Source organism: Pelmatolapia mariae, linkage group LG4 (assembly GCF_036321145.2).
Source record: "Pelmatolapia mariae isolate MD_Pm_ZW linkage group LG4, Pm_UMD_F_2, whole genome shotgun sequence".
Classification (NCBI taxonomy): Eukaryota; Metazoa; Chordata; class Actinopteri; order Cichliformes; family Cichlidae; genus Pelmatolapia; species Pelmatolapia mariae.
Window position 1 is genome coordinate 12,448,946 of NC_086230.1, and position 24,758 is coordinate 12,473,703.

At 42.4% G+C, this 24,758-nt stretch overlaps 1 protein-coding gene across 3 annotated transcripts in view; it reads right to left on the reverse strand.

The window, feature by feature from the left end:
- The window catches only part of LOC134626029 (trinucleotide repeat-containing gene 6A protein-like), a 33,233-nt gene that overhangs the window by 4,184 nt on the left and 4,291 nt on the right, over positions 1 to 24,758 (reverse strand). The window contains exons 3-21 of one of the 3 annotated variants that reach the window (XM_063471490.1): positions 20,464 to 20,559; positions 12,065 to 12,370; positions 11,335 to 11,382; positions 8,248 to 10,185; positions 7,945 to 8,143; positions 7,363 to 7,835; positions 7,121 to 7,252; positions 6,894 to 6,911; positions 6,028 to 6,180; positions 3,904 to 4,098; positions 3,599 to 3,759; positions 3,379 to 3,456; positions 2,902 to 3,069; positions 2,113 to 2,262; positions 1,197 to 1,316; positions 965 to 1,084; positions 749 to 823; positions 482 to 656; positions 108 to 248 (exon numbers count right to left, since the gene is read on the reverse strand). In XM_063471490.1, coding sequence (XP_063327560.1) covers positions 108 to 248; positions 482 to 656; positions 749 to 823; positions 965 to 1,084; positions 1,197 to 1,316; positions 2,113 to 2,262; positions 2,902 to 3,069; positions 3,379 to 3,456; positions 3,599 to 3,759; positions 3,904 to 4,098; positions 6,028 to 6,180; positions 6,894 to 6,911; positions 7,121 to 7,252; positions 7,363 to 7,835; positions 7,945 to 8,143; positions 8,248 to 10,185; positions 11,335 to 11,380 — 4,342 coding nt within the window. In that variant the 5' untranslated portion in view covers positions 11,381 to 11,382; positions 12,065 to 12,370; positions 20,464 to 20,559. The remainder of the gene's footprint in view (positions 1 to 107; positions 249 to 481; positions 657 to 748; positions 824 to 964; positions 1,085 to 1,196; positions 1,317 to 2,112; positions 2,263 to 2,901; positions 3,070 to 3,378; positions 3,457 to 3,598; positions 3,760 to 3,903; positions 4,099 to 6,027; positions 6,181 to 6,893; positions 6,912 to 7,120; positions 7,253 to 7,362; positions 7,836 to 7,944; positions 8,144 to 8,247; positions 10,186 to 11,334; positions 11,383 to 12,064; positions 12,371 to 20,463; positions 20,560 to 24,758) is intronic. The other 2 variants (XM_063471491.1, XM_063471492.1) reach the window with 2 other exon arrangements.

The following is a 24,758-nucleotide window of genomic DNA, read 5'->3' on the forward strand; positions in this document are numbered from 1 at the left end:
TGTTTTTTTCACTGTTTACATAGTAAACACCTCATGGATACCTCCCCCAGAAAGCCAAACAATATCACAGCATGCAGTGTGACAAACTATAAATGCTTTGTCTGTACCAGGTTTGCTGGTCTGCTCCGGAGGGTCGGTAGCCCAAAGTTTCTTCAGTCTGGACTGGGGTGGCTCTTTATAGCTCACTCCACCACCACTACCACCACCAACACCCATGTCCAGGGGTACATTCAGGTTAGAATTCAAGTCTGAGAAACAGGACAGAAGAGTACATGTCAACAGATAATCAAGAACTCTCTGCATATTTTAAAAGGTAAAACTAAAATGTAATCCCCAAGATCTATCCTGCTCATGATCATCTTCTTACAAATCTGAGGTCTTAAGTCTAAAGTAAAAAGTATCACCTCACTTCTCCACCCAGTCAAACTAGTTTATGATTAGGGTGCCTAATCTGTAATAACAGCAGTAGCAGTTGACTTACTTAAAGGGAAGTTGCTGAAGGATCCAAGAGTGGCAGCATCCTTCAGCATCTCAGGGGTGCTGTGGGACATGTAGTTATCCAGGTACGGCTTGAGGGGCGCAGCCGGCTTCAGCAGCGAGGGGTCCATGTGTCGTGGTGGCTGCATCAGTGATGGAGAGGAACCAATTGGACGTGTCTAAGGACAGAAGGTGCAGGGTTAGAGAAAGCAACCAAGGAGCTAAGACCACTGAGACAACGAGTGCAATTTAGTAGCACCCAGACACACACCTGTTCAGTCTGACGTCCCATAGGCATGGGTCTCTGGCTTTGAACCTTCTGCTGTTGCTGCTGGAGGAGAAGACGCTGCAGAGAAATAGAATAATGCAAACCCATCATGTTGTTAATGTTACAGTTAGGAATTATGGCTCCATTTCTGTCATGTTTTCATGTAAAAACTAGAAATAAAAATCTAAAGCTATACACTTCTTTTCTGCCGGTATTCACCTGTAATTGGTTGATCTGGTTTAGCTGTGTCAGCTGGTTGAGAACAGCCATCTGCTGAGGGCCAAACAGAGGGTTCAGACCGCCATTGCCTCCCGGGTACTTCAACAGGGATGAAGGAACCTGAACAACAACAATAATTTGGGACTGAGTGTCGGAAAACAATCAGGAGTAATAGAGACAAGAACTCACTCTGAGTGTGACCTTTTGTGCGTTTTATTTTTATGTGGGGTACCTGAGCGGGCAGGATGGGTGGAGGCACTTGATTACGAAGATTGGGTTGAGGAGGGGGCTGGGACTGGGGGCCACCTCGGCCCTGTGCTACGGTGTTGCCGCCCAACATTGGGTTTACATTCTAATCGGGGGGGGGGGGACAAAAAACAACAACAAAGAAGAAAAATGTAAAACAGTGTAGAAACAACCCTGATAAACAATGAGAATGAATCACACAAGGTTAGACGCTTGTGTGCAGTCAAAGCTTGCCATAAGAAAGAAAACAAACCCCCACCATTTGAATATCCCATGACGTCCACTAGAGGGCACACCATTACAACAAGAGAGCTATTTTTATGGATGAGGCTCAGAGCCAACATCAGTTTCTCTGGAGCGGAGTTAAAGTGGGAATTCTCCACCACTATTACCACGGTTGTTGAATTATTCCAGGCATAAGCAGAGCCCATGCTGTGCATAAACATAATTTTTAAACAGGCTACAATCGTTAAAGTTACTAATAAAGCAGCCTGCTGTGGGCATTTTCTTAACCATAACTGCCTGAAAAGGTTTGATCATCCCCCAATCGAAAAAAATCATCTCTCTCTCTCTGATGTCTTTGGTTAGGACTTCATCACACAGCTGTCCCACACCATAAGCAGTACTGCGGGAGAACAGAGCATCATTAACCCCCCAGCAGTGCTCTGTGTACACTTTTCTGGTGGAAACACAGCTTTGTATTCTTTGCTGCTCAAAAGGAAGACTGCCACCGGTAGTCTTGCCCCTACCCAAAAATAATGGCAAAGCTTTGGTATTACCCATATGACCAAGGGAAAAAAATCACTGATTCAATTCTTTCTTCACATCAAGTGAAAAATCTTCATATCAAACGGAATTTCTAACGTCTCAAGACAACTCTCTCTTCATTCTTCTTCACTCACCTGCCCAGCAGCCCCAGAACTAGAGTGGGAAGCAGACGGCCCAGAATTGAGACAAGAGACAGACTGAGCAGAATTGGAAGGGGAAAGGCTCATGCTTTGATTGGAGGAGAGTTCATCAGAAGCTGGGATATCGTAAGCAGAGGGTGAAAGCTGCAGAAGCAAGGCCAGGTGCACAGCAGATGGACGGTAAGCACACAGGGACAGGAAGCACACCAGCAGCAAAAGAAGCACAGAGAGGGAAGAAGAAAAAGAAGAAAGTTAATTTTTTTTTTTTTTGGAAACCAAAGACAAGTTGAAGGTCGAGGAAAGAGAATCAAATGTGTGGAAATGAAGGAAATAATTGCAGGGAGTGGACAGTGTGGGGCGCAAAAGAGGTACGAGAAGAATGAGAAGCTAAAAATAAGGACCTGACGGTAGAAATGAGATAGCAAGATGAAATAAGAGTTAATAAGAAGCAGCACACTGCGGTAAAGGAAACGCAGCAAGCCAAACTGAGCCGGAACAGTTTGTACTGACATGTGCTTGCTTCTAGTGATAATGATACAACATGATGACGAAAGGATCAAATAAAACACTAGTTTTAGACCAGCAAGCTGCACTGTATTAAAACCCCCACTGTGAGGCACTGTACAGCCAGAGGCACACTTCATTCTACACCTACCCCACCATAACAGCAGACATTGCCCAACCCTTTATGAGAATCAGTTATTTACCTCAAGCCTACATATACAGCACAGCTCCGGAAAGAATACACCTTGTACATGTAACTCTGCTCATGCTTCTCCATACCTTGTCATAATAAGAACTGCGATCCATGGTGGAGTCCTTGTGGAGGTGGTGCCGAGACCCAGAATTCTTCCCCATAACTCCATTGAAGTCCCCAATACTGCCCATGTCCATACGCTTGTCCTGCACCATCCCTGCTCCAGTCTTAATGGATTCATCAGGGGAGTCCCTCTGCAAGAACGAAGCCAAGAAAATGTGATTACTGAGACGGAACAGCATAAATCTTGCATTCTTTGAATCAGGGCTTATTACATTTGAAAAACCAAACACTTCAGCATGCTTTAACGTAGACATGAGTCATCTGGTGGAAAACTAACTTAACGAGTGTCTCATAGTGAATGGAAAGCATTCCTCTGTACTTACAGCTTCTGTTTTTGCTTCCGAAACACTACTTTCATTAAGAAAGTTATCATTAGCTCCGTGTGTGCTAGAGGGACACAAACACAGGGAATATTTAACTGAATGATTAATAATATTTACAGAGAAGTTCATGGTGCTGAACTGGCTGATGAAGGGTTTCATCCAGGGATCATCCTGTTTGTTGACTGGTTTGTTCATCTGAAACAGAGTGGACAGAGGGGAGCACTGTTAGGACGGCTTTAAAAACTTCTAAAAAAATAAAAAAATAAATAAAACTCCCTCCCTTTATTAAAAGGCCTCATTTCAAATAGGAAAAAGTGCAAAGATGAGATAAATGTACCTTAGTAGAGCTTTTATGCTTGTAGTTCCAGGTGACTTGGTCATGGGATCTGCTGTCCTGTTGATTGTTGCTCCACATGCCGATCTCCACTTCCTCTTCCTGGTCCCAGCTATTTCCCATCTCATCACTACACCATGTGTCCATGCGCTTGGGACCTGGAGCTATTATGAGGGAGGGAGAGATGTAGAAACAGATTACCAGCAAGTAAATTCACCTCTTTTCTGCCACACTTTAGTCACACCAGACTGCTTATTATTTACAGATGTTGCAATCAGATGTTTGTAGGGTTTGCTTTGTGCACATACCAGACTTATGCTGACTGCCCCATCCAGACCCAGACTCCCTGCTATCCCTGCTGTCCCTGCCGTCACCCCAACTGTAGCTCTTGTCATTGGGCTTTCCCCAGGCAGACGTCCCGTTGTCCACAGTCACAGGCGGAGCAGCACTAGGCTCCCCCCATGATGAGGATTCCTTCTGTTGGGGGTATGGCTCACCCCAACCTGAAGGAACAAAGGAGATGATTGCTATGAGGGTACAGTTTCTGTGGTTTAATCTCCTTGATGTACTTAAACACTATTTAACATTTGTACAATTCCAATGTTAGGCCAGTGGGAAAGTGGGCTGCATCACATTAAAGGTGGCAAGACCCAACCTGTTTTCCAAATGTACAATAATGCTGCAATTCATATAGATTTCTCCCCACTTAACTGAAACTGGAGACCAGAGCTTAGAGCAACACTCCCTGGGGAACCCTATGTCCACTCACTTATGTAAGCAGTGTTTTTCTTCCACGCTTGTGGATGTGCAGGTGTCATTGCAGGACATTATACCCTTTGAAATGTAACAGAATGCATGCTCAAGAAAGTGCACGTATGAGTTCAAAAGGCTCTTGTTACAGCTGACCACCCAGGCCCGTCACTTTCTCCCTGCACAGGAGACGTTTGGGGAGATGCCAGGGATACCTCCCTGTAAAAATAGGACAGATCATGGGGTGGCCTCTGGCACTGATGTCCTGCATCTGACTTGGCTTGTTCACCACATATGTGCGTATACACACAAGAGGACAGACTAACACAAACAGGTAGACACATGTAGCCACAAACGAGCACATCACACAAATACACACAAACTGCCAATCAATAACCCCCAATCTATCACTCCATTCCTGTCCACTTGAGTGCATCAGCTGACACAAGGACCCAGAGGAAATTTTAACCACAGTGTGTGTTTGCAAGTGTGTATGAATAAGTCTGAGCATCTGTTTTTGTTTGATTACACGTACATTTTGCAACACTGTGAAAGTCTAATTTAGCTACATTTATTGATCATTTCCTTTAAGTGACCCAGACTTTTTACTTCACTAGGTAATAATTGAAATTAAGATGAATCAAGACCCATAAATTAATTTTCTCAATGCAGTAGCTAGGGAGAGGGCCCCACCCTTCCCAGACATCCACTTAGCGCCTCCAGTTAGCTCACTAAACCAGAAACCTTGAATAACCCTAACAGCCCCCTCCTTTTCTCCTCCTCCGGCCCCTTCCACAGAATAGCTCTCCTACTCGTTTTAGTTTTCCCATCTCACATTGGAACCTGTCCTATTTCCAAGTCAGCAGACCATCTCCTGTGCTACTCATGGTCTCTCTAACTCTCTTTTCCTGAAACCCATCAAAAGCCTGCGTTTCTACAGCAAGCACAATTGGCGGGTGAACAAGAAGAGGAGGAGGGGGGAGGGAAAGAAAAAAAAAAGGCGAATGAGAGAAGAGAAAAATCGATGCTCTTAGCATTCCAAAGGGATGACTCAACTGGCTTTTCAAAAAGCCTTCAACACAGACAACACTGTAAGGAAAATGGGAGGGAATGACTGTACGTGTTTGGTCTCCAGCCATGCTTCTGTGTAAATTGGTGTATGCCTTTGTATACATTTGTGAGCGCGTGTATTCACACTGGCTTTGCTTGCACTTTCTCAACCCTTTTAGGACTTCATTTCTATCCATCTTAATGAGAGTCTGGGTTAGCCTTGTTCCTCTCTTACAGACTCCATGACAAGGTTTGCACTTCTACCATTTTAAATACTGCCTGAGGTAGGTGTTAAATCACATTGAGTTTTTAAAAAAAATATATTAAAGACAATTTGTGCAAGAATCTGCACAACATTTTGATGAGAAGTTTCCACTCTGGCTAAAATAAACTGGAATATGTGATTAATAATATATGCTGTAACCTGGCAAACCACATTTTTGTGTGAATAGACGACACAATGAAAAAGTGCGAGTCTGTGGTGTACCGATGTTTCCACCTGTTTTAATGTTGTCTGGGCACGTGCATGCATTCTTCTATGCACAGTCCTTTCCTGTTTTCACAGTCAGGAACATAAAAGTCACATCTGTGCGTGAGTATTCATACGGGTGTGCAAAGATTATCCAACCTACCAGAACCGGAGCTTTTGTCCTGGTTAACATGCTGCATTGACGTGTGGGTTGGGTGGGACTGGTGGGACTGGTGCTGAGGGGAGGGGCCCACAGCTTCCTGGTCTGGTTGACCAGTCCTGTTCCACATGTTGACAGACCCACCGCTGTATTTGCCTAGGAGGGAAAATAAATACAATTTTATCAGCTGAATTTATTATTTTATTTTTTTAAGTGGAAACAAAGCTAAAGTCTCCGTTTCAACTTGTGTCAAAAGTGCAGACTTGAAACTATAAATCAGTTTAAATTGTGCTGACAGACCAAGTAAACCCAGACTTGCGGCAAATAATTCCCATGGCAACACATGGCATTTGGTTGTTTAGGAAGAAGCGAAAGGTGTGGGAGCGAAAGAGCTATATCGATTTCGAGTGTTGAAATGTGAGATTTGTGACATTTTGAGTGTTTGGAGTGTACAGTTAGAGTGCATGTTCTGTGCTTGGTGTGTAGTCTACTTGTTTGATTTTGTTGTGCGTCAAAACAATGAGGCGACTACTAAATGTCACAGATGCTTGCCAAAAAGCCACCAAAGGCAGATTGAAGATAAGACACACCCTGGAACTGGGCAGGAAATGGTTTTTTTTGGAGTGGCACAAATAATTTGTGTGGCATGTTTTTTTGACACCTGGTTGTTTTGTAAATAGTTGTACACAACAACAAATGCCTGAGACATTGCCTGCAATTTAATGCAAATAGTTGCATTGAATTTTGTTATTTGCAAAATTTGTACACAAGTTTTTGAAATTTACTGTTTATATTTGAATTTCAAGTCTTAAAAACAGATAAACATGCTTGTGGTTTTTACAGTAAAAACAAACAAACAACTTTCTTACTTGGATTTTGTGTTTTTACTTGAGGTTTTAGGTCCAGGTCAGGATAGTGTCAAAAACAGAAAAACTAAAGTTAGATGTGAGGTTTGTTGAAAAGACTGATCACAAACAAGGGAAGTTAAACACTTTTAAAAGGTGAAATATAAATCTAAAAATCAAAAGTAATCAGTCATCAATTATAGCCTTGAACCCAGCAGGTTGGGCAAACTTGCTGGAAAGTGAGTGTCTACCTGGGTCTCCCCAAGCTGCAGTTCCATCATCGATCTCCATTTTTCGGCGGATGGACTCTGGAGAAGGTTCTTCCCACCCAGTCGACACTTCCTCCTTCTGACCTACTGTGGGCATGGGGCCTCCCAGCCACCCTGTGATACGAATAAATGAGTGAGTCATCAACTTTTGGTCCTTCCACTGAAAAGTCTTTTCTAAACAGTGTCAAATCTCTTCCAAAGTTAGCATTAGATGCGATAACTACCTGTGGGCTTGTTTTGACCTTGGCTGCCTCTGGACATGTTGGATTCAGGACCTTTTCCCCACTCGTTAGAGGGCTTAGGATTGGGCTCACCCCAGTTCTGGGCTCCAGTGTTGTTCTTCGATGGCTCAGCCCAGCCCTGAGTGGTACTCTGAGGTTTGGGTTTGAGGACCGGCTCTCCCCAGGTGGAGCCTGGATTTGGAGTGCTCACGTCTGGAGTATTTGATCCACCGCTCCCCACCCAGGTGTTACTGCTGCTGGTGTTGGTACGGCTCGGCTCGCTCCAACATCCAGAACCAGACCGGTCACTGTCGCTATCCCAACTTACTGAGCCTGCGCCTTTTTGGGGCTCTCCCCAGTGGTTGTTGGAGCTTGGTCTGGTGGTTTCTCCACTGGCACCCCAGGTGTCACTTACATTTGCACTGCTGGAACCCCAGCCCTGCTGTGGTTTGGAGGTATTACTCCAGGTACTGGATCTAAAACAAAAAAAAAAAACATGGGTTTACCTGAAGCCTTTAAAAATATGCCAAGCTTTGAAGCTCCCTCTCTCTCTTTCTTGTATATTTATTTAATTTGATCAATTACCTGTCATCTTTGTTAATGTTGTTGCTCCAGGTGTTGCTGCTGCTGTTATTACCCTTGCAGCTGGCTCCATCATCCCAGCCGCTATGCCCAGCTCCTCCGTTCAGTGGGCTTTTGCTGTCCCAGCCAGAAGTTGGTTTCTGCTCTCCCCAGCCAGAACTTCCTGTATCTATGCCTGAGCTGCCTGGCCCACCCCCCCAGCCTGCAAATACAGGAAAGATGCATCACTTTCTGTCCTTGTATCATCTACTTTTATTTTTAATAAGATTTTTTTTAAAATTTATTTTAAAAATTCATGCAAATTACCTCCAGATGTCTGGGAGGGAGCTGCCGGTGTCGTTTTGCCCCAGCCGGAGCTTCCACTACTAAGCTTTCTTTCATCTCCCCTGGTGCCCTGGTTCTGATTGTTATTTGGAGAATTGACATCCCAGGCAGTGTTCTGCCGTATGGGCGTCTGTCCCCATCCAGTGTTGGACAGGACCCTCGGGTCCACTTCAGCCCGGACCAGAAGTGATAGTACTGATGCAGGATTGGGACTTTTTCTGCTCCTTCCCCCCTTTGTCTGGCTGCTCTCTCTGTCTGAGCTAGAACGGCCTCCGGAGCTCTCACCGCTTCCCTCGCTTCCCCCAGAGCGACCCCAGCCTCCAGTGACACTCCCCAAGCCATGGCTTCCACTGCCTCCCACTGCTCCTCCCATTCCCATGGCGTCATCCTCCAGGCTTTTCCAGCCATTGTTAGAAGAGCTTCCTTTGTGACTTCCAGCATCTGAAGGGTTGTTACTAGGCGTTGTGGAAGACAACGATGAGGACAAGGACGCACTGCTCCCCCAGGGGCGAGGTATTGCTGCTGGGGGCCCCATCGTCGTTTGGTTTCCATTTCCTGCTGTTTGGCCTGTAGAGCCAAGGATTTGATTTGAGCCAATGCCACAGGACAAGTTGCTCTGCGGCTGGTTTGGGGTGTTGGTGGGCCCCTGGTCCCAGCGTGGGGCCCCAGTGTTATTGTGGTTATTATTACTCTTATAAGCAGCAGTAGAGGGGATTTGGGGGTTCACAGTGTCTGCATTTGGGGGGCCCTTGTCTACAGGGTAGGTAGCTGCGCCCCAAGGCGTACCGAATGCCCCACTGCCCCCCAGTTCTCCTTGGGGGTGCTGGGGTGCTGACGAGGGGTTTCCATTGGCCAGCGGACCCCCGGTCCCTCCTCCAATGGAACCCCAAGAACAATCCCCGCTGAGTTGGGGTGAGGCGGTAGAGTTTGGTGGACTAGAGGTCATTGTGGCATTAGTAGTAGTAGTAGTAGTATTCATTGTGATAGTGTTATTTGGTCCATTGGATTCAGTGTTAAGGTTGGTAGGCTTTAGGCCACCATTTCCACTGTTGCTGCTTAATGTACCATTATTCACCTCGGTGTCTTCCATCATACTGCTGTTGTCTGGAGCTGCCATGCCGCCCCAGCCCAGCAAGGGGGCCTGCTGGGGAGCCATACCTAGTTTGGAACCTATCCCCTGAGCCTGTGGAGGCCGTTGGCCCTGGGATGCTGGATTTGGGATTGAAATTTGTGGCCAGGCACCATGGTTGGCATTTGGGTTTAAAGTGTTTGGGTTTAACCCTCCATTGATGCAGGGGGTGCTTCCACCAGTGGGGATCACATTGCTGCCTGAAGGGGTGCCCCATACACCACCGTTATTGACAAGCTTGTTGTTGTGGTTGCTCATGTTATTGCTGCCAATACTGTTGGACCCAGCCATGGAGTACTGTGAGGGCTCAGACATGTTATTTCCATTATTTGCACTGCTGATGGTTTCCATACCTGCGCCAACCACCTGATGACTGTTCCCATTGCCGTCTCCGTTCATTGAAACGCTGACCATCATGGCAGCATTCCCCAAAGAAGAGGTGGGGGAAGAAGCTGCAGATGACGAAGAAGCATTTGCTGACATCATCATCACTGTTGTAGCAGCAAGATTCCTCTCTGAGCCGATTGAGGAACTAGAGTCTGCGTCCATGCATTCTGATGCTGACTCGGGGTCTGATCCTGATCCACAGCCAGAAGAGGAAGAAGAGGATGAGCAAGAAAAAGATGAGGGAGGCCAGACGGAAGAGCTGGTTGAAGAAGGGTTATTGGGGGTGTCGGTGCTTCCGTCTACTAGGGCTTTGCCCCAGTTGCTGTTGCCGTCACTGCTGCAGGGAGAGCCAGACGACCAGGGGGGAGGCTCATACTGCGAATCCAAGCCAGGATGATCCAGACCTGGTGAGAGATTGGAAACAGAAGATATTGTTTGAACACGGAAAAAATAAAGAAAGTTAAAAACACAACATTAGTAACATTTACCAAATTTAAAAAACTGAGGATAATTAAATCCCTCAAAGTTGCCTATATATATATATATTTTATTTATTTATTTTAATTCCCCTCCAAGCTTCAGCTGCCCTACTGTTCTGGATGTGCTCACTGCCAGGGCTGAGCTTGGACACAGCTGCCACCATTTTGTAACCACAGCAGGACCCAAAAGCGTGCCAAAGCAATAAAACTTGGATTCAGTGAGGTGGAGGATGAGCATCAGCAGGAGAGAAGTGATGGAGGGAATAGGGGAGACGGCAACAGAGTGTGAAAAAAGGAAATATGGAGGAAGAAAGAGGGGAGCAGTTGGCAAAGGAAATGAAGTGGTGGCAACTTAAATTATTCAGACTTTTAAACCTTTTTCCCGCCCAAAATATAATAAAAAAAATTAAATTAGACCTGGCATGTTTCTAAAATTAGACTGCATAGAAAAATGCTATACAGATTTCTGTACAAACACCCATTGAGTCTCAGATGTGAGTGGAAAAGCAACAGAAAGTAACTTTACTGTGCAAAGAAGTATCAAAGAAAAGTTTTTAGACAGCCACAACCAGTCTACCAAAGATTTTGCTCACTTTTTTTTTTGCGATGGCACACGAGGCCCACGGCATCGGCTCAAGAAGGCACCGTTTTACAATCTGAATCAGAGCTTACAACATTCTTCATTTAAAACAGCAGCTGCCCTTTTCTAGCCATGTTTCTCCACCAGATGCCTGAACCTCAGAAAAAAACTAACCTGCTAATGTGCGAGTCTCTTTAACCAAACGGCTGCCCACTTGGTCCCAACTTAAAAGTCTCTCACACATAAAATGGTTGCCAGCTCTCGCTGCTTATCGCGTTTGCTTGCCAAGTCTTCTTTTCCACCCTTTGACACCCACTTTCTCTCTCTTTCATCTCCCTCTCTGTCTCTTGTATGTCAGAAATAAAATTATCAGCCAAGGTCAAGTCAGACTGAGTCTAACTCATCTGATGGCTGCTCAGACACTAAAGAAGGTACTTGAAGGAGGACTGAATTGCAGAAGACTGAGAGTATCAAAGAAGACCATGTGTAGTCACCTGTTTGATTAGGGGAGTGGCTGACGGAATCCCGAATGGGAGCCATGCCTGGAAACAGAGAGGAAAGACTGTCAAAAAGGCTGAGGGCAGAAAACAGAGCAGAGAAAATGTTAGAAACAGTCATGGCAAAAAAAGGGAAAAAAGAGAAGAGGCAAGCAAAGAGAATGAAAACAAGAGTGTGAAAGAAAAAGCTTAAAGTAAGACGAGTGCAAAAGGATTAGTGGTGAGATGCTGTTTTCTGAATCTAAGTTAGCAGGTAAAGGTGGTTATCCAGCTCAAAGGAATTAAAAACCAATTAAAACTCTCCATTCAGGGTCTAAGCAAAGATAAGCATTTTTTTTTCTTTTTAAATAATACTCAGGATGTTTTCCTTTTAGTGCTGGTAACAGAATGACTGCCAATCTCTAAATAGCAACAAATAATCTTGTAACATACATTTTTGTTGGATTATAACCATTTTTTAGAAATGAATCATCATTTTGGATGCAGATGAGGACAGCCGCCACTGTGAATCAATTATAGCCTTATACAAATTTCACAAATCCTCACTTTGGCAGAACAAGAGCTAAGACATCAGGAGCTATGAGCGAGAACATACCTACATGTTAATGTTCAGTGCCATTTAAATATAACAGCATAATCGTTTTCTTGCTTTATTTAAGAGAGACAATGCACTTGTGTGTGTTAAGCAAGTGACATCTGCTCCCTTTTCCTTCTCTTCACAGGTTACCTATAAGTGCCGCTGGTGGCTGTGACACCTGGCTGGGCAGGAGGGCGTCCCCGGGCTGACTGGAGAACAGGTGACCTCTGGATCCCAGGTCGAAACAGGGGAGGTCAAACGTCAGAGCTCAGAGAGCACAGCCTCAAGGGTCTGAGGTGAAGAGGCAGGGCTTGTCAGAGCGGGCAGCAGGCTGATCAGCCCCCCTTGGCATCGCTGAGGACTGTACGTGTGTGCGTGTATGCTATGTGTGGGGAGGGGAAAAGGGGGGAGGTGGAGTAGAATAAGGACTCTGTCTTGACTTGGTATGCTCTGGCACTGCAGGAACAGAAAGAGAGAAGAGAGAAAAATGTGTGAATGCTACAGGATATATCCATTTTAAATCATTTCAAAAAGACTCAGTCAGCAACTGGTAGGGATGGGAACTGATTATCAATATATTGATATGATAAATTAGTCATTCAGATTTTATATCGATATCTATTTTTGATTGCCATTGGATTCTCATTGGCTCCTTTTTGAGAGTAACCACCACAGCAAAGCTGCAATAAAGAAATTCATGCACGTTAATTGCATGTTGTGGGTCAAATGTTTGTGCATGTTTGTTGGGCTATTTCTCCTCTTTGTTGTGATCAGTGATGGAGTCACTACTCAAAAAAAGTAATTTTTACACATATTACACAGAACACTTTTCTTTGAAGTAAAAGGTTTGTTATTTATTTACTCCCAGGCAAAGGCAATTGGTTACACCACACGTTACATTACTTTCACGTTACTCTGTAAGATAACTGAAACACACCATCTCATATTCACCATTTTACACACACACACACACACACACCCACCCCAACAAAAATCCCTAATGAAGACATCTCTAAAACCTCTCTCTGGGTTTTTGTCCGGGATGCAGTTTTCCACTCCATCATTTATCTTGTCCTTTTGTGCAATAAAAATAAGTGTCCATATCTCTAGACTACATCGCTATTTTCTGGGAACCGGTTTTCTACAAGAACCTGTTCTCGATTCCCATGCCTACCAACCACTAAACCACAACGTGCTTAAGGCACATAACTACCAGAAATCCACAGCTGTAGAGGAAACATGGCAGCTACCACTTTCTCTGAGCCACTGTATTTACATAAGGGACTGAATGAAGACTACTTTGTTCTGGTTCTGTGTCGCTAACATATGAAGATGGCATTATCCTTTTCCTTTCTCCTGTCGAGAGACTATGGAGCAGGTGGAGTCAGCCAGGTTAGTCAGAAATCCACTACCAATAAGCAGACACACACTTCTCTTGGTGAAGGGCGGGGTAGGGTGAACATCTACAGGGAAGACTAGATTAGGGTTATACAACAAGCTTAAAGCAGCTCTGCACTAGGACACCAAGGCAAGGAAAACCTCTTACCTCGAGCAAAGCAAAAGGACGAGTAAAGGGACAAATACAACACTAGACATTGAGATATGGGGATAAAAATAAAGCCACAAATCAACAAAGGGGAGTGGGACATAGGCAACCTTCATTGAAAAAGGCCCAGTGCATTTGACAGGAATAAGTGTGTGCGTGTCTCCTGACCTTTTTCTTGGTGCAGAATAGAGTGTGTTAGCTTTCTGCCTGCTGCAAGCAGTATACAGGTCTATTTATAAATCTCCAGTTCAAATAGCAACCAGTCTGTTCACAAGCCAACATGATAAAAGAACAAACAAACCCATGTGTGCACACGAGCAAATGTGCTGGCAAAAATGAAGCAATGGAAATACGTTTTTACAATTTAAATGTTCACTGGCAGCTGGGGTGCTTTTTGTGGCGAGAATAACCTCAAATAAGATGCATCCTACAGCAATTCACACCAGGAAAAAGATTCAACCAGACCAGCAACCAGTGTTCTGAGACAACACGCTGACCAGAAACACTTAGAGGCTTAATCCCACCTTTATTAACTCTCAGCTCACTAGTTTAAACTGGGCACACAGCCAGCATCTAGACATACACCCTGCCAGAAGCTGCTTAAGCACCCTCTGGAACCAATCAAAAACACATACAACAATGATATCATGATTACCAAAACTCTTTCCCTTCTCCTTTCCCAGGAAAGTGACACAAAAATATTTTAAAGAGAGAGCGCTATCCAAAAGAGAGAACAAAGTTAAACAAAACAGAGCAGAAATACAGAGCCTTTACTGTGGAATAGACCTGCTCCCTCCGGCAGCCACGGCACTCAAAGGGCAAGATCCTTCCAGCAAACTGAGCTGTTTACTTCCCTGAGTCTTGGCTCAACCTTCCTACATGGAAAGACCTCTGTCAACTCCGAAGCATCTGCTTCAAAGCAGGTATGCAGGGAAAACCGTTTATATCCTTATAAGGCAGTGAAATCCAAATTAATGACGATAGACATTGAACATCACTAACTGAGCTACTAGAACAATATTTTATCTATATATCCATTTATTACACAACTTTTCATCAGACTATCCACAGTGTTGTTCATGTGTGCCAACATGTGCCCGGCTTTTGGTGTCCAAACACACTTAGATATACTCTGACAAAGCCTACCTACTTATCTGTGTAAGGTATGAAAGCACTTTGTGTTTCTCTGAAATGCACGTCACCATTTTCTTTGAGACAGCTCACACTGTTATGAAATCAGCTACATTGTTAAGGCGAATATTTGCAATGACTAATGTTGTATAAATTCTCAAGATAACAATGTAATAACCAGATGAATGTATAAAAGATGCCCGAAGCTTCCACATGTGAAAAGCGGCTCAACCTTTCATTCTTTTTTATGGTCACCAGGGGGCGATGCCAGAGATTGCAAAATAACTCCCAGTGCTATAGAAGTTTATAGAAGAAACAACGTTTCTAATGCCTGAATTATCCTTAAGCGGAAAATCTACTTCATAATCCGCAATTTAACTGGAAGCCCATCTTAACCCTGCGCTGTAACCTTCCCTAAAATCATAAGCACCTCCCGAGAAATGCAACTGTACTTCAGGTCAGTGCAGTTCGCAACGACCGATTGGTGTGGAAATTTACAGCTTAAGGTTGAGATTGGTTTCCAGATACATCATATATCACAGCGTCGATTTCCTGCTAAAGCATAATTCAGGCATAACTCTACCTATATAAAAACTGTTCTATAGCGTTTTTACAGGAAGGACGATTACCTGGTGTATGTTTGCTAAATTAGCAGGTCAGTGTGCGGATTCACAGTCAGACCCCCCCACCCCTCCCTCCTCTTCGTCATATCCATTTTCAAAAGACAAGGATAGCAACAGTAGAAACTTATCTCCAGGCTTCAAAACACAACTTTAGAAGTTAATGGGTGAGGTCATGGTGGCTACAGCCGACGTTTATACTGTCATATTTAACAGATGTAACATTAGTAGGCATCTTGGCAACCATTCCAACATTTGAGTTTGTGTAATGTTAATAAAAATAAAAAAACACCACCATGACAGTGGGTTTAAACTTAGTTGGTTCCAGTTACAAATAAAGACTGGAAGAAACTGGTGAGGGACCTTTACTATTGTGTATATACTTTCTGACTTTACATCTACAAGATCTGTAGATGAATATAATATATGCACGCCTCTAAATCCAAACCCTTTAATGCTAAGTAATTTTCTAAACTTGCTGTTTTTACTTAATAAAATGGCCTTTTCCCAAGGTACCCAGTTTTATTTTTACTGGAAAAAAACAAAACGTCAGCATCACCAAGGTGTATAAGCTTTGTTACTGCTGCTGCTCAGAACATCAAGTACAGTTTGTTCCTATTTGCTTCCATCTGAGTAAGGCTTTTGTAGGGGCCCCTGGAGTTGGCATCAACTTAACTGCTGCTATCACCTTACAGACAGAAAGTTAAGAGGGGAGGAGAGTTTAGGGACAAGACACAGGATTAGAAAGAACTGAACAACACAATGAAAACCAATTTTTTTTTCAGCGGTAAGGAGGAGAAAACAAAAGGTAAGAGAAGTGAAATTTGAGAGGCAGAGACCTGTCACTGAGGCTGATGGGCCAGGAATGCAGCTGCAGCTTCTAACATGTATAAAAACTTCCTCAATTCAGCAGCACATGAGCATCGAGCACAGTGAACACGTTTGCTGCTTCACAGACAGAGTCAAATTAAACAATGTGAAAGAGACAATGAGGCCTTGAATGGAGAAGATCAGCAAAATTTACCAATTAATGCAATTACATTTAAAAGTTAACATGAAGGAGAAGGGGATTAAAGCCAAGGGACATCTGAATATTTAAAAGCCTGCTTTTGTTCTATTTTTTTTAAAGCAACACATTGTAATGAATCTGATGCTATTTGAAAGTCTTCTGTTTAATCCCAAATCGTTAAACTGCAGATGGGATAGTATAAATCTAAAACTAATAAAATGTTTTCCTGTAACATGTAAAACGTTTAACTGGTTGCAAAATTTTGGAAGACCTAAACGTCAAGTCATCGCCAAAGTTCTGCATTTTCTGACATGTTAGAGACAATCATTTATTAGCCTGAACTGTAGTTTTTTTAGATGACTGCTCTGTGTTTAATTTGACTCGAGCGACTGTCAGCTCAACATTTCTTTTAACTAAAGGCCCTCTTCATGTGTCCTGCTGTTGCTATGCAACTGCAAATCTATTTGAAGCATGGTGCTTTGCTGCCAAAAGCGGACACATTTTTTAAACATCATCTGCATCCCAGTAAAGCACAACAGGCCCTCAGAAATAAAAGTTAAGATATTAATAGTTGCACTAAGAGGGTGGCGGTAGAGATACACACAGGTAGATATACATTGCAGGATGGATTCAACTATATAGCTTCATCTAGTGTTAATAACTTGAGATGCACGAAAGGCTTTAGCACACTTCAATTCAATACTTAAGCAATTCTGCCAGTGTATATCATATATCATTAGCTCATTTGACATTTGCTTTTATCAAACATGACAGCTATCTGAGCTGTGACATCATCTGTGACCTCGCTGATGGGCATGCATCTCTCTCCAACTGATATTTTGCTTTGGAAGCAACAACCCCTTGAGACCGTGCATCCTCATGTGGGGACATGACATTTTGGATTTTCTGCATCTTATACATTATTAAGCAATGCTGACCTTATTGTTTTCGTCTCTAAAATAAAGCAATTGTCCCCCCATACGAGGACATACTTTTAAGTGTCCAACAACTACATACCAAAGCAAAGACTACCTACTTAAAGATATAGTAGTTTATATATTTGCCGTCCAACCAATCACAAATATGCAGTAGAGATGAAAATGCAAACCAAACAAGTGCTCGGGTCACGAGAGGTTAAGATATGAGCACAAGTCTCTTTCACTCTTAAGAATTAGTATTGCTGAAAAGAGTCGATAGAGATCATTACTCCTGAGCTTTGAGTGGTGTTCAGTGTCCCAGGCATGCTCTGCATTATCAGATACAACCAGCTGAGATTTGATTACAGAACAATAATTTCATTCATCTACTTGTTTAACAGCAGATGTAACATAAACACTACACAGTGCATTATTACAGACTGGAAAATTATTTTCCATTTGAAATCTGTGTTCAGGGATTATTTTCAGGTGAAACCCTCCCAAATTTCCTGGAGCTCAAAACGCTTCTGTTAGGGAAGACCCTGTTGTCGTGGCAACATTCTTCAAAACACTCCCAATTCCTCTGGGCTTGTCCGAGCAAGATGACGCCAGTGCTGGGAGCACATGCCCTTGTCTCTCAACTCCCAACAGCCCTTGTTAATAAATAGCCTAGAGACCCAGCGAATGCAAGCGAGCGATCTGCATCTTTCCTGCTTCAATTCCCCCATTTGGCGTAAGGTAAGCATGACAGACGTGAGGTGAGGTGAGCATGAGAAGGGCTGAGCAAATAAGTGCAGATGTGACTGAGTCGTGTTCATCCATCTCTCTTTCAAAACAACATGTAGTGTGTGAGATTGCCATGTGCAGCAGGAGTGTGTGCAGAAGCAGATAAGGACAGTCGTCACAATCCACCACTAGTACTTCAACTTTGGGAGGAGTTTGGAGGGGCACACTCTCATCAAGGTCAGACCAACAGCAAACTAAAAGCAACAGCTTTAGGTTTTGCATATGACTCATTTTGTCCATAATTTAGTCATCCAATTGATTTTACTCTAACATATCCACCCACACCCAGGGTTTATCTACACTACAAACAGCATAAAATTAGTCAACAGTGTTTGATTTTCCCTTTCAAGCTCATGTTTGAACCTCGGCAGTGAGGAGACTTTCTTCAGTCTTCTGGAAGCTCGGCATGATTTGCTTTGTCATCTTGTGCCAAGTCGCGTCTCAAAACTAAACTCCTGCAGTGTTCTGAAACTGTAGGATCTTTGTCCATCTGGTGCAACAGCAGCCATTGTAATATACCAAAAAGCAATCATGGGCTTAATCATACCAATTACAATACTGCACTAGCATCTGGTTACATTTTCATGTCGATTATTACACAGGGTTTTTCCAGAGTTAAAACAGGCCTTTGGGAGCCACCAGACATGCAAACACAACTAGTTCATATTTAGTTAATTTAAAAACTCTGTTAGCCTATATATTTTTCCTGTTATTTTTGGCTGCATTATAAACCAAAATGTATTTAAGCCTCAGTAAATCTGGTTAAAAACATTTAATCACAGTATTGGTGATTTTTTTTGGGGGGGGGAAACCAAAAATCACTGTTGTGGGTGGCACACTTTTTAAAAAAATAAAAAATATATATATATATATATATATATATATATATATATATATATATATATATATATATATATATATATACACACACACACACATATGCGCATGCAGTAAAAAGCCTGCCATGAGAACTGGAAAGTGCTTAAGGTACGCAGTCAAACCACTAAACACAGGGTTACACACAATTAGCCCAAGCAACATGAGCACATGGCTAATTGGCATAACATTACATAAAGGCACTACCCAAGCTATTTTTCCCCAACCATTACAAAATAGTACAACCTATATTTAGCTTCACAACACACGTACACAAAACTATAACACAAGACCTTGTCATTTATATTGTCATTTCAGCGACGTTACACCCCTGATATTTGGTGATTAACCTGGCGAGTCAGGGCCAGTCCTCCTACAGACTCCAGTTACAGCAAGGCAATGTGCTCAAAGTGAGTCCCTCCTCTCTGTGTCATCAACGCATGGCCTTTATTTAGGAACAACAAGTGGCGGCACCTTTATAGAGCATGTCATTACAGAGCTTAAATTCTGAACTAAATTCTTTTTGTACTGCATCTACTATACAAAGAAACAGAGGGAACTACATATCCAGGATGGCAGAGGGGGTGAAAACTAATAGAGAGAGAGACGCACTGATAAAGACATAGTCAAGGTCAGAGACTGACACTATCAAACTTCCTGCCTACAGTAGCCATGACAGTAGTTTTACTTGTAACAGTAGTAGACCCGTACTAACAGGAGTCAGTGGAAACTAAAAGCAATTCAAATGGAAAACACACCGACGTCACAAGTCAAAGTACACCAGCACTGTCACCGGAGTAAAGCACTACACAGCAAGGACAGAAAAACCTTTAGAACCCCAGAGCAGGCAGGGAAATGTGGGGGAAATAAGGCTGAAATTTAATTATTAACTTTGAAACAATTTTAGAAATGAACAGCAAGTGGGTTAGATCTTGTCTGAGCTGATATTTGCTTATTTCTATTATCTCCTGACAGGAGACAACCACAACCACACAGAACTGCAGCACTCGGGGTTGTGAAACTATTAAGTTTATGGTGAACCTTGTACATATATTTATTACTTCAGATTTAGCCATTCTTATATTTGCTTGTTTTACGTTATTGTATTTTTGCACAACTCTGTTGCTTGTGAAGCTCGCACACAAGAATTTCACTCTCATGTACTGTACCAGTGTACCTGCACATGTGATGTGACAATAAAAGTGATTTGATTTGAACCTTTTCTACTACCTAAAGTAGAATTCTGTTGATATGCAATTTCAATCATACTACGCATAATTGCATTGGGTGCTTAGGAAAAATTTGCCTATTGAGCACAGAGAGCTTGCTTCTTTTTAATGGTACATTGCTCAATACAGATAAATGGCTCTATGCAAGCTTTCAGAAGAAGCAGGCACTGATAAATCACACAAGGGCTTCCTAACAGAGAACGTACTTCTGCAATATCAAATCAATACAAATTGGCCTGGCAGTGGGAAACTGCAATACTTTCAGTGGAAGTGTCTCGTAATTTTACAGATATCCTTTATACAAATGAATGATTCAGCAGACTGTAAATAAATTATCAGTAGCTGGTTTTGGTTATTTTTATTCTGAAATCAATTTAAAAAAAAAAAAAAAAAAAAAAAAAAAAAAAGGAAAGAATTCCTGACACCATGCCTCACCTTTTGTCCAGTCCTGTACCTTATCCTCCTTCCTTTTCACTCTCCCCGTCTCTCTCTCTCTTCCATCCACTGTTCTTCCCTCTGTGGGTGTGTTCCCTGTGGACAACAAAAGACATTGTTTCTCTGTCAATGATTTATTTAACACAAAAAAGGGTTATTTTATTACACAAAAATCTATAATCCCGGGTTCCCAAATGTACAAATAACAAAACTGTCATCCTTAGTTTTATATCACTTCAAAAGGATCATCTAAAAATAGAAACCCTGATGTTGGGACATCTTTTAATTAGTATAGTTTGTGTTGTAGTTTTGTAGTCAGCCTGGTTTCCTGCTCAGCAAGTGTTAAGTTAAGCAGCACTGGCCCTGGTGGGTGTGCCATTTAGGCCGCAGGAGAAAGCTACAGGCTTCAGTCTAATCCAATAATGAGATTAGCGCACAGCACTTACCTTCGCTTTACACAGACAGACACACACAAAGACCGATGCATTGATATACAATATAGTTTGGTACCTCGTTTCCGATTTAATCGCAAATTTTTAAAAAAGTGAAATCTGTAAAATATGCACATGCCTCTGATTTAAAAAGCATTAAATCACCATGTTTACTAAAAAAACATTTTAAATGGTAGATTTTCAGTTAAAGTATGTCACATTTACAGTGATGCCAAGTCCATTAAGGTATATTTTGTAATGTAGTTTTTTGTATTAATTTATATGTATATATAAATATGATTATGTTTAATCATAATACCAATGGACAAGCCCTTTACTCTTATGATAGTTCAGTGACTGCTAACCAGCCACCACCACCTTCCAGTCTTGTGTCCCATGGTTGGACGTATTCCAATACCACGGTCTTACACTGCAGTTGCTGACTGTAGCGTCCTACTGCAAGCCTGGGCCGCTCTAACCAGAAGCTGCAGCAGAAACTGGTACTGCTCTGCTGTAGCTTTCTGAGACTGCAAAGCAAACTGTCTACCTTCCCCAGATGCGGTCCAACACGTTGGCGCTGGAGCTTTTCCATATGATGACACACTCATTGGAGATGTGACTGGTTCCTTCTCCTTTATTTACTCTTGCCATGTATAGGCTATATGGTGTTATTTAATGTATGAAAGCGTGGGCGCACATGCACCTAGCCGCGCTACTACTGAGACCGATTCTGTGGCAAGCACTGCTACTGCTGGGAGCAGAATCTGATCTGTATAACATCTTCATGACATGCACACAGTGTTGAGTGTTTTAGAGGCTGGTGTGGAATTACACTAGTCTGAACGGCATGTATTGCTCTTGTACACCAAAGGTTACCCATGACAGAACTTCAAATCCTAAATGTGAGACTTCTCCTGAACTTTTCTTTTCAGCACATTTAAATGAAATCAATTGTCTACTCTAACCTTTTCTAATCAAGTTAACTGACCTAAGGATTTTGAGGAGTTTTTTTGTGTTTGCTCCCATCTTCACCCACAACCCCTTCCTCTCTGCTCCCACACTTCCCCCTCTCCTTCCTCCACTCATTTCTAACCATCAAGTGCTTCAGCAGATGGCTCTAGGTTCAATAACAACAGCAGTGGCGCATGGTGGGGACCCTCCTGGAGAGCACACATAGACCCTACAGACAGCATCTGTTTATGAATGGGCCAACAATTGCCCATCCCATCCCCCCACCCACCCCACCCCACCGGCTACAGCTGACAGAGGGAGGAGGCACGACAAGACACCGAATCAGAAGAGATAAAGAAGAACAGGCAGTCAGAAGGGGAGGGAAAGAACAAGGCAAAAAAGTTTGAACAAGATGTTTTATTAACATAGACAACACAGACTGCATTCAAAGACTGACACATTACCACAGAAACATTTCCTATATGTCGTTCATTTTATCTGACCAATAGTCTAGAAACACATGAGCCAAGTGAGGATTTAACAAAAAAAAAGGAAAAACAAACATCTTATTTCTGACTTTAACAAAACTGCAGCATTCTTCAGTTAGATCAGTCTTCTACAACAACTGCTGAGAAAATACCCTCATGTGTCATAAATTGCACCTCTTCCTTACTTCAGCACACTGACCACGTGCTTTCAGTTTCCTTTAATGAGTCTGTTAATGTAAAACTGTAATAAATCAGGACAGCTACAGGAGAACCATCCTCCTGTGTTAGTCAGAAAGTCACGTGTTGTTTTTGTCATCGGTCCATCTGTATAAAGTTAAGCATATGCAAACTACAACTGGAATGATTTTAGGTGTTTGAAGAGTTTTTTTAAACTCTGTTTAACAAAGAAATTACTGGAAGGCTGTGAATAAGCCAGTCTGACTCGTTCTGACTTGAAGGACTTCACATGCTATAATAAAACCACAATGTCAGGATTCTTTTGAGTCTGAAAAGATCAACATTTACTTTGTTTTGTCCACAAAATACACTTTAGAGCTATTTTCATTCTGTGCCACAAACAATTTCAGACAGAAAAGGCTCTAATTTTTACTGTAACGTACACGTCAGCCGACTGCTGAAGCAGGACTGCTCTCCCAAAATATCTGACCTCTAAATATGGTCTTTTTTTGTGTTGGTTTTTTTCCTTCAAGTGGATAGGATAAGCTGGAGAGCTCATTCCATTAATAAGCACACGCTTTTCGTTTTTTCCATATTGAGAAAAACAAAGGGAGGAAGCCAAGAGATTAAAAAGTAGCAGTCAGATGAAAAGATGTACAAAACTGCAATAGTTGTAATTCGGTAACTAAAACAGATACACATTTTATTTAACTACGGAAATATACGCAAGACAGTGGAAGTGGTTTTTTTTTTTGGTTTTTACTACATGTCCTTATTCAACCTCCTTTTTATGAATTTCTCTGTTAACCATAAGAGGAAGTGCTACATTGAGTTGTTTTCAAAGGATGAAAGCCACTTTTACTCCTGTGAGCTTCACAGTAAAGCACAAATTTTGCTGCCACCCACTTGCCCTCACGGTGAACTCCTTCACGCCTGCTATCAAATAAAGCTGTAACACTAAAAATAATCAAACTATATCTGGGTTTCTGAGGAGGAAGAGATCAAAAATTGGATTTTAGCTTTAGACTACTGCATCCTAAGATATGGTAGTTGTCACGCAGTGAAGCTGGAGTAGACAGTATTGAGTTCATGTGTAGCCTTAAAACAGCAGACATGAATCCAAGCACACACCCACTTCTCTGTCCCTTAAGAACAAAAGCCAGAAGGTGATCGCGTGGCTAATTTACATGGACATCATTTGCATCAATTTGCATTAGTATGTTCTCACAGAGGCTCGACACTGGAGGCTCCCTGCAGGAAAACCCATCACTCAATTAGGGAATGAAAATGAGCAAGTCTCCATCACAAACAGGCCAATTGCAGAGGTTTTGTGAGGGGGACGGTGTGGCACTTCCAGCCGAGCTGATTTAAATCTGTAGTTTCATGCAGTCAAAATGAGGCCGGGTTCATTTCAGGTCACGGTAACTTGAGAGAGAGGAATATGATATTAAATCAAGCTGCTGGTAACGGGAGGGCGAGTTTCAGATTTAAGGGTTGTTTTTCATTTTTATCAGGAAAATATTCAAGTTTAAAATGAAAAAAACTGAATTCTTGCCTTTTTTGGAAATAGGTGAAGTCAGTAAAACTGATCATTTCTATCTAATATATTAAGTTAAGGAATTTGGTTAGGAAGTTTTAAAAGCTCAAAGTGAGTCTAAAAATAAAATGAGACCTGCGGTTTTATAAAAAACACTGTCTCGTTTCTAATAACCTACAATGCAAGTTATACTAGTGTGACTCAAACTTCACTGATGCAGCTCAACAGCTTGTTTATGTAAAACTGGCTTTGAGTGGCTGCCACCCTGTCTGAGCCTGCACGCATCAAATTCATGAAATGCTCCGTTTCGGTCCTTTCGCTTCTCATGACCATCTATAGGTGTGGCTTTACTGCTCAGAGGTCCAATGGTCAACTACCTGAGCTTCCACCACTACAGCAACAATGTAGCAATGTTGCAACCTCATGGGACTTTATAGCGCTGCTGTATTAAAGTCCAAGCATGACAGTCTAAACTTGGCCATTTCAGCAGTGAGTCATTTTGAGCGCTCCCGCTTTAACACTTCTTAAACCTCGTGTGAAACTCTTTTAGACAACAGTGAAACATATTTATAGAATAATTTGGATAAGGGACCTAGACAGCCAAAAATAAAGAGAAGCGAGACAGCAGATCCAAAGGAAATAACACTACTCACAACCAATTACACGTTGTGTTACGATTACAAATACAAAAAAGGATAAATGCAGTGAGGT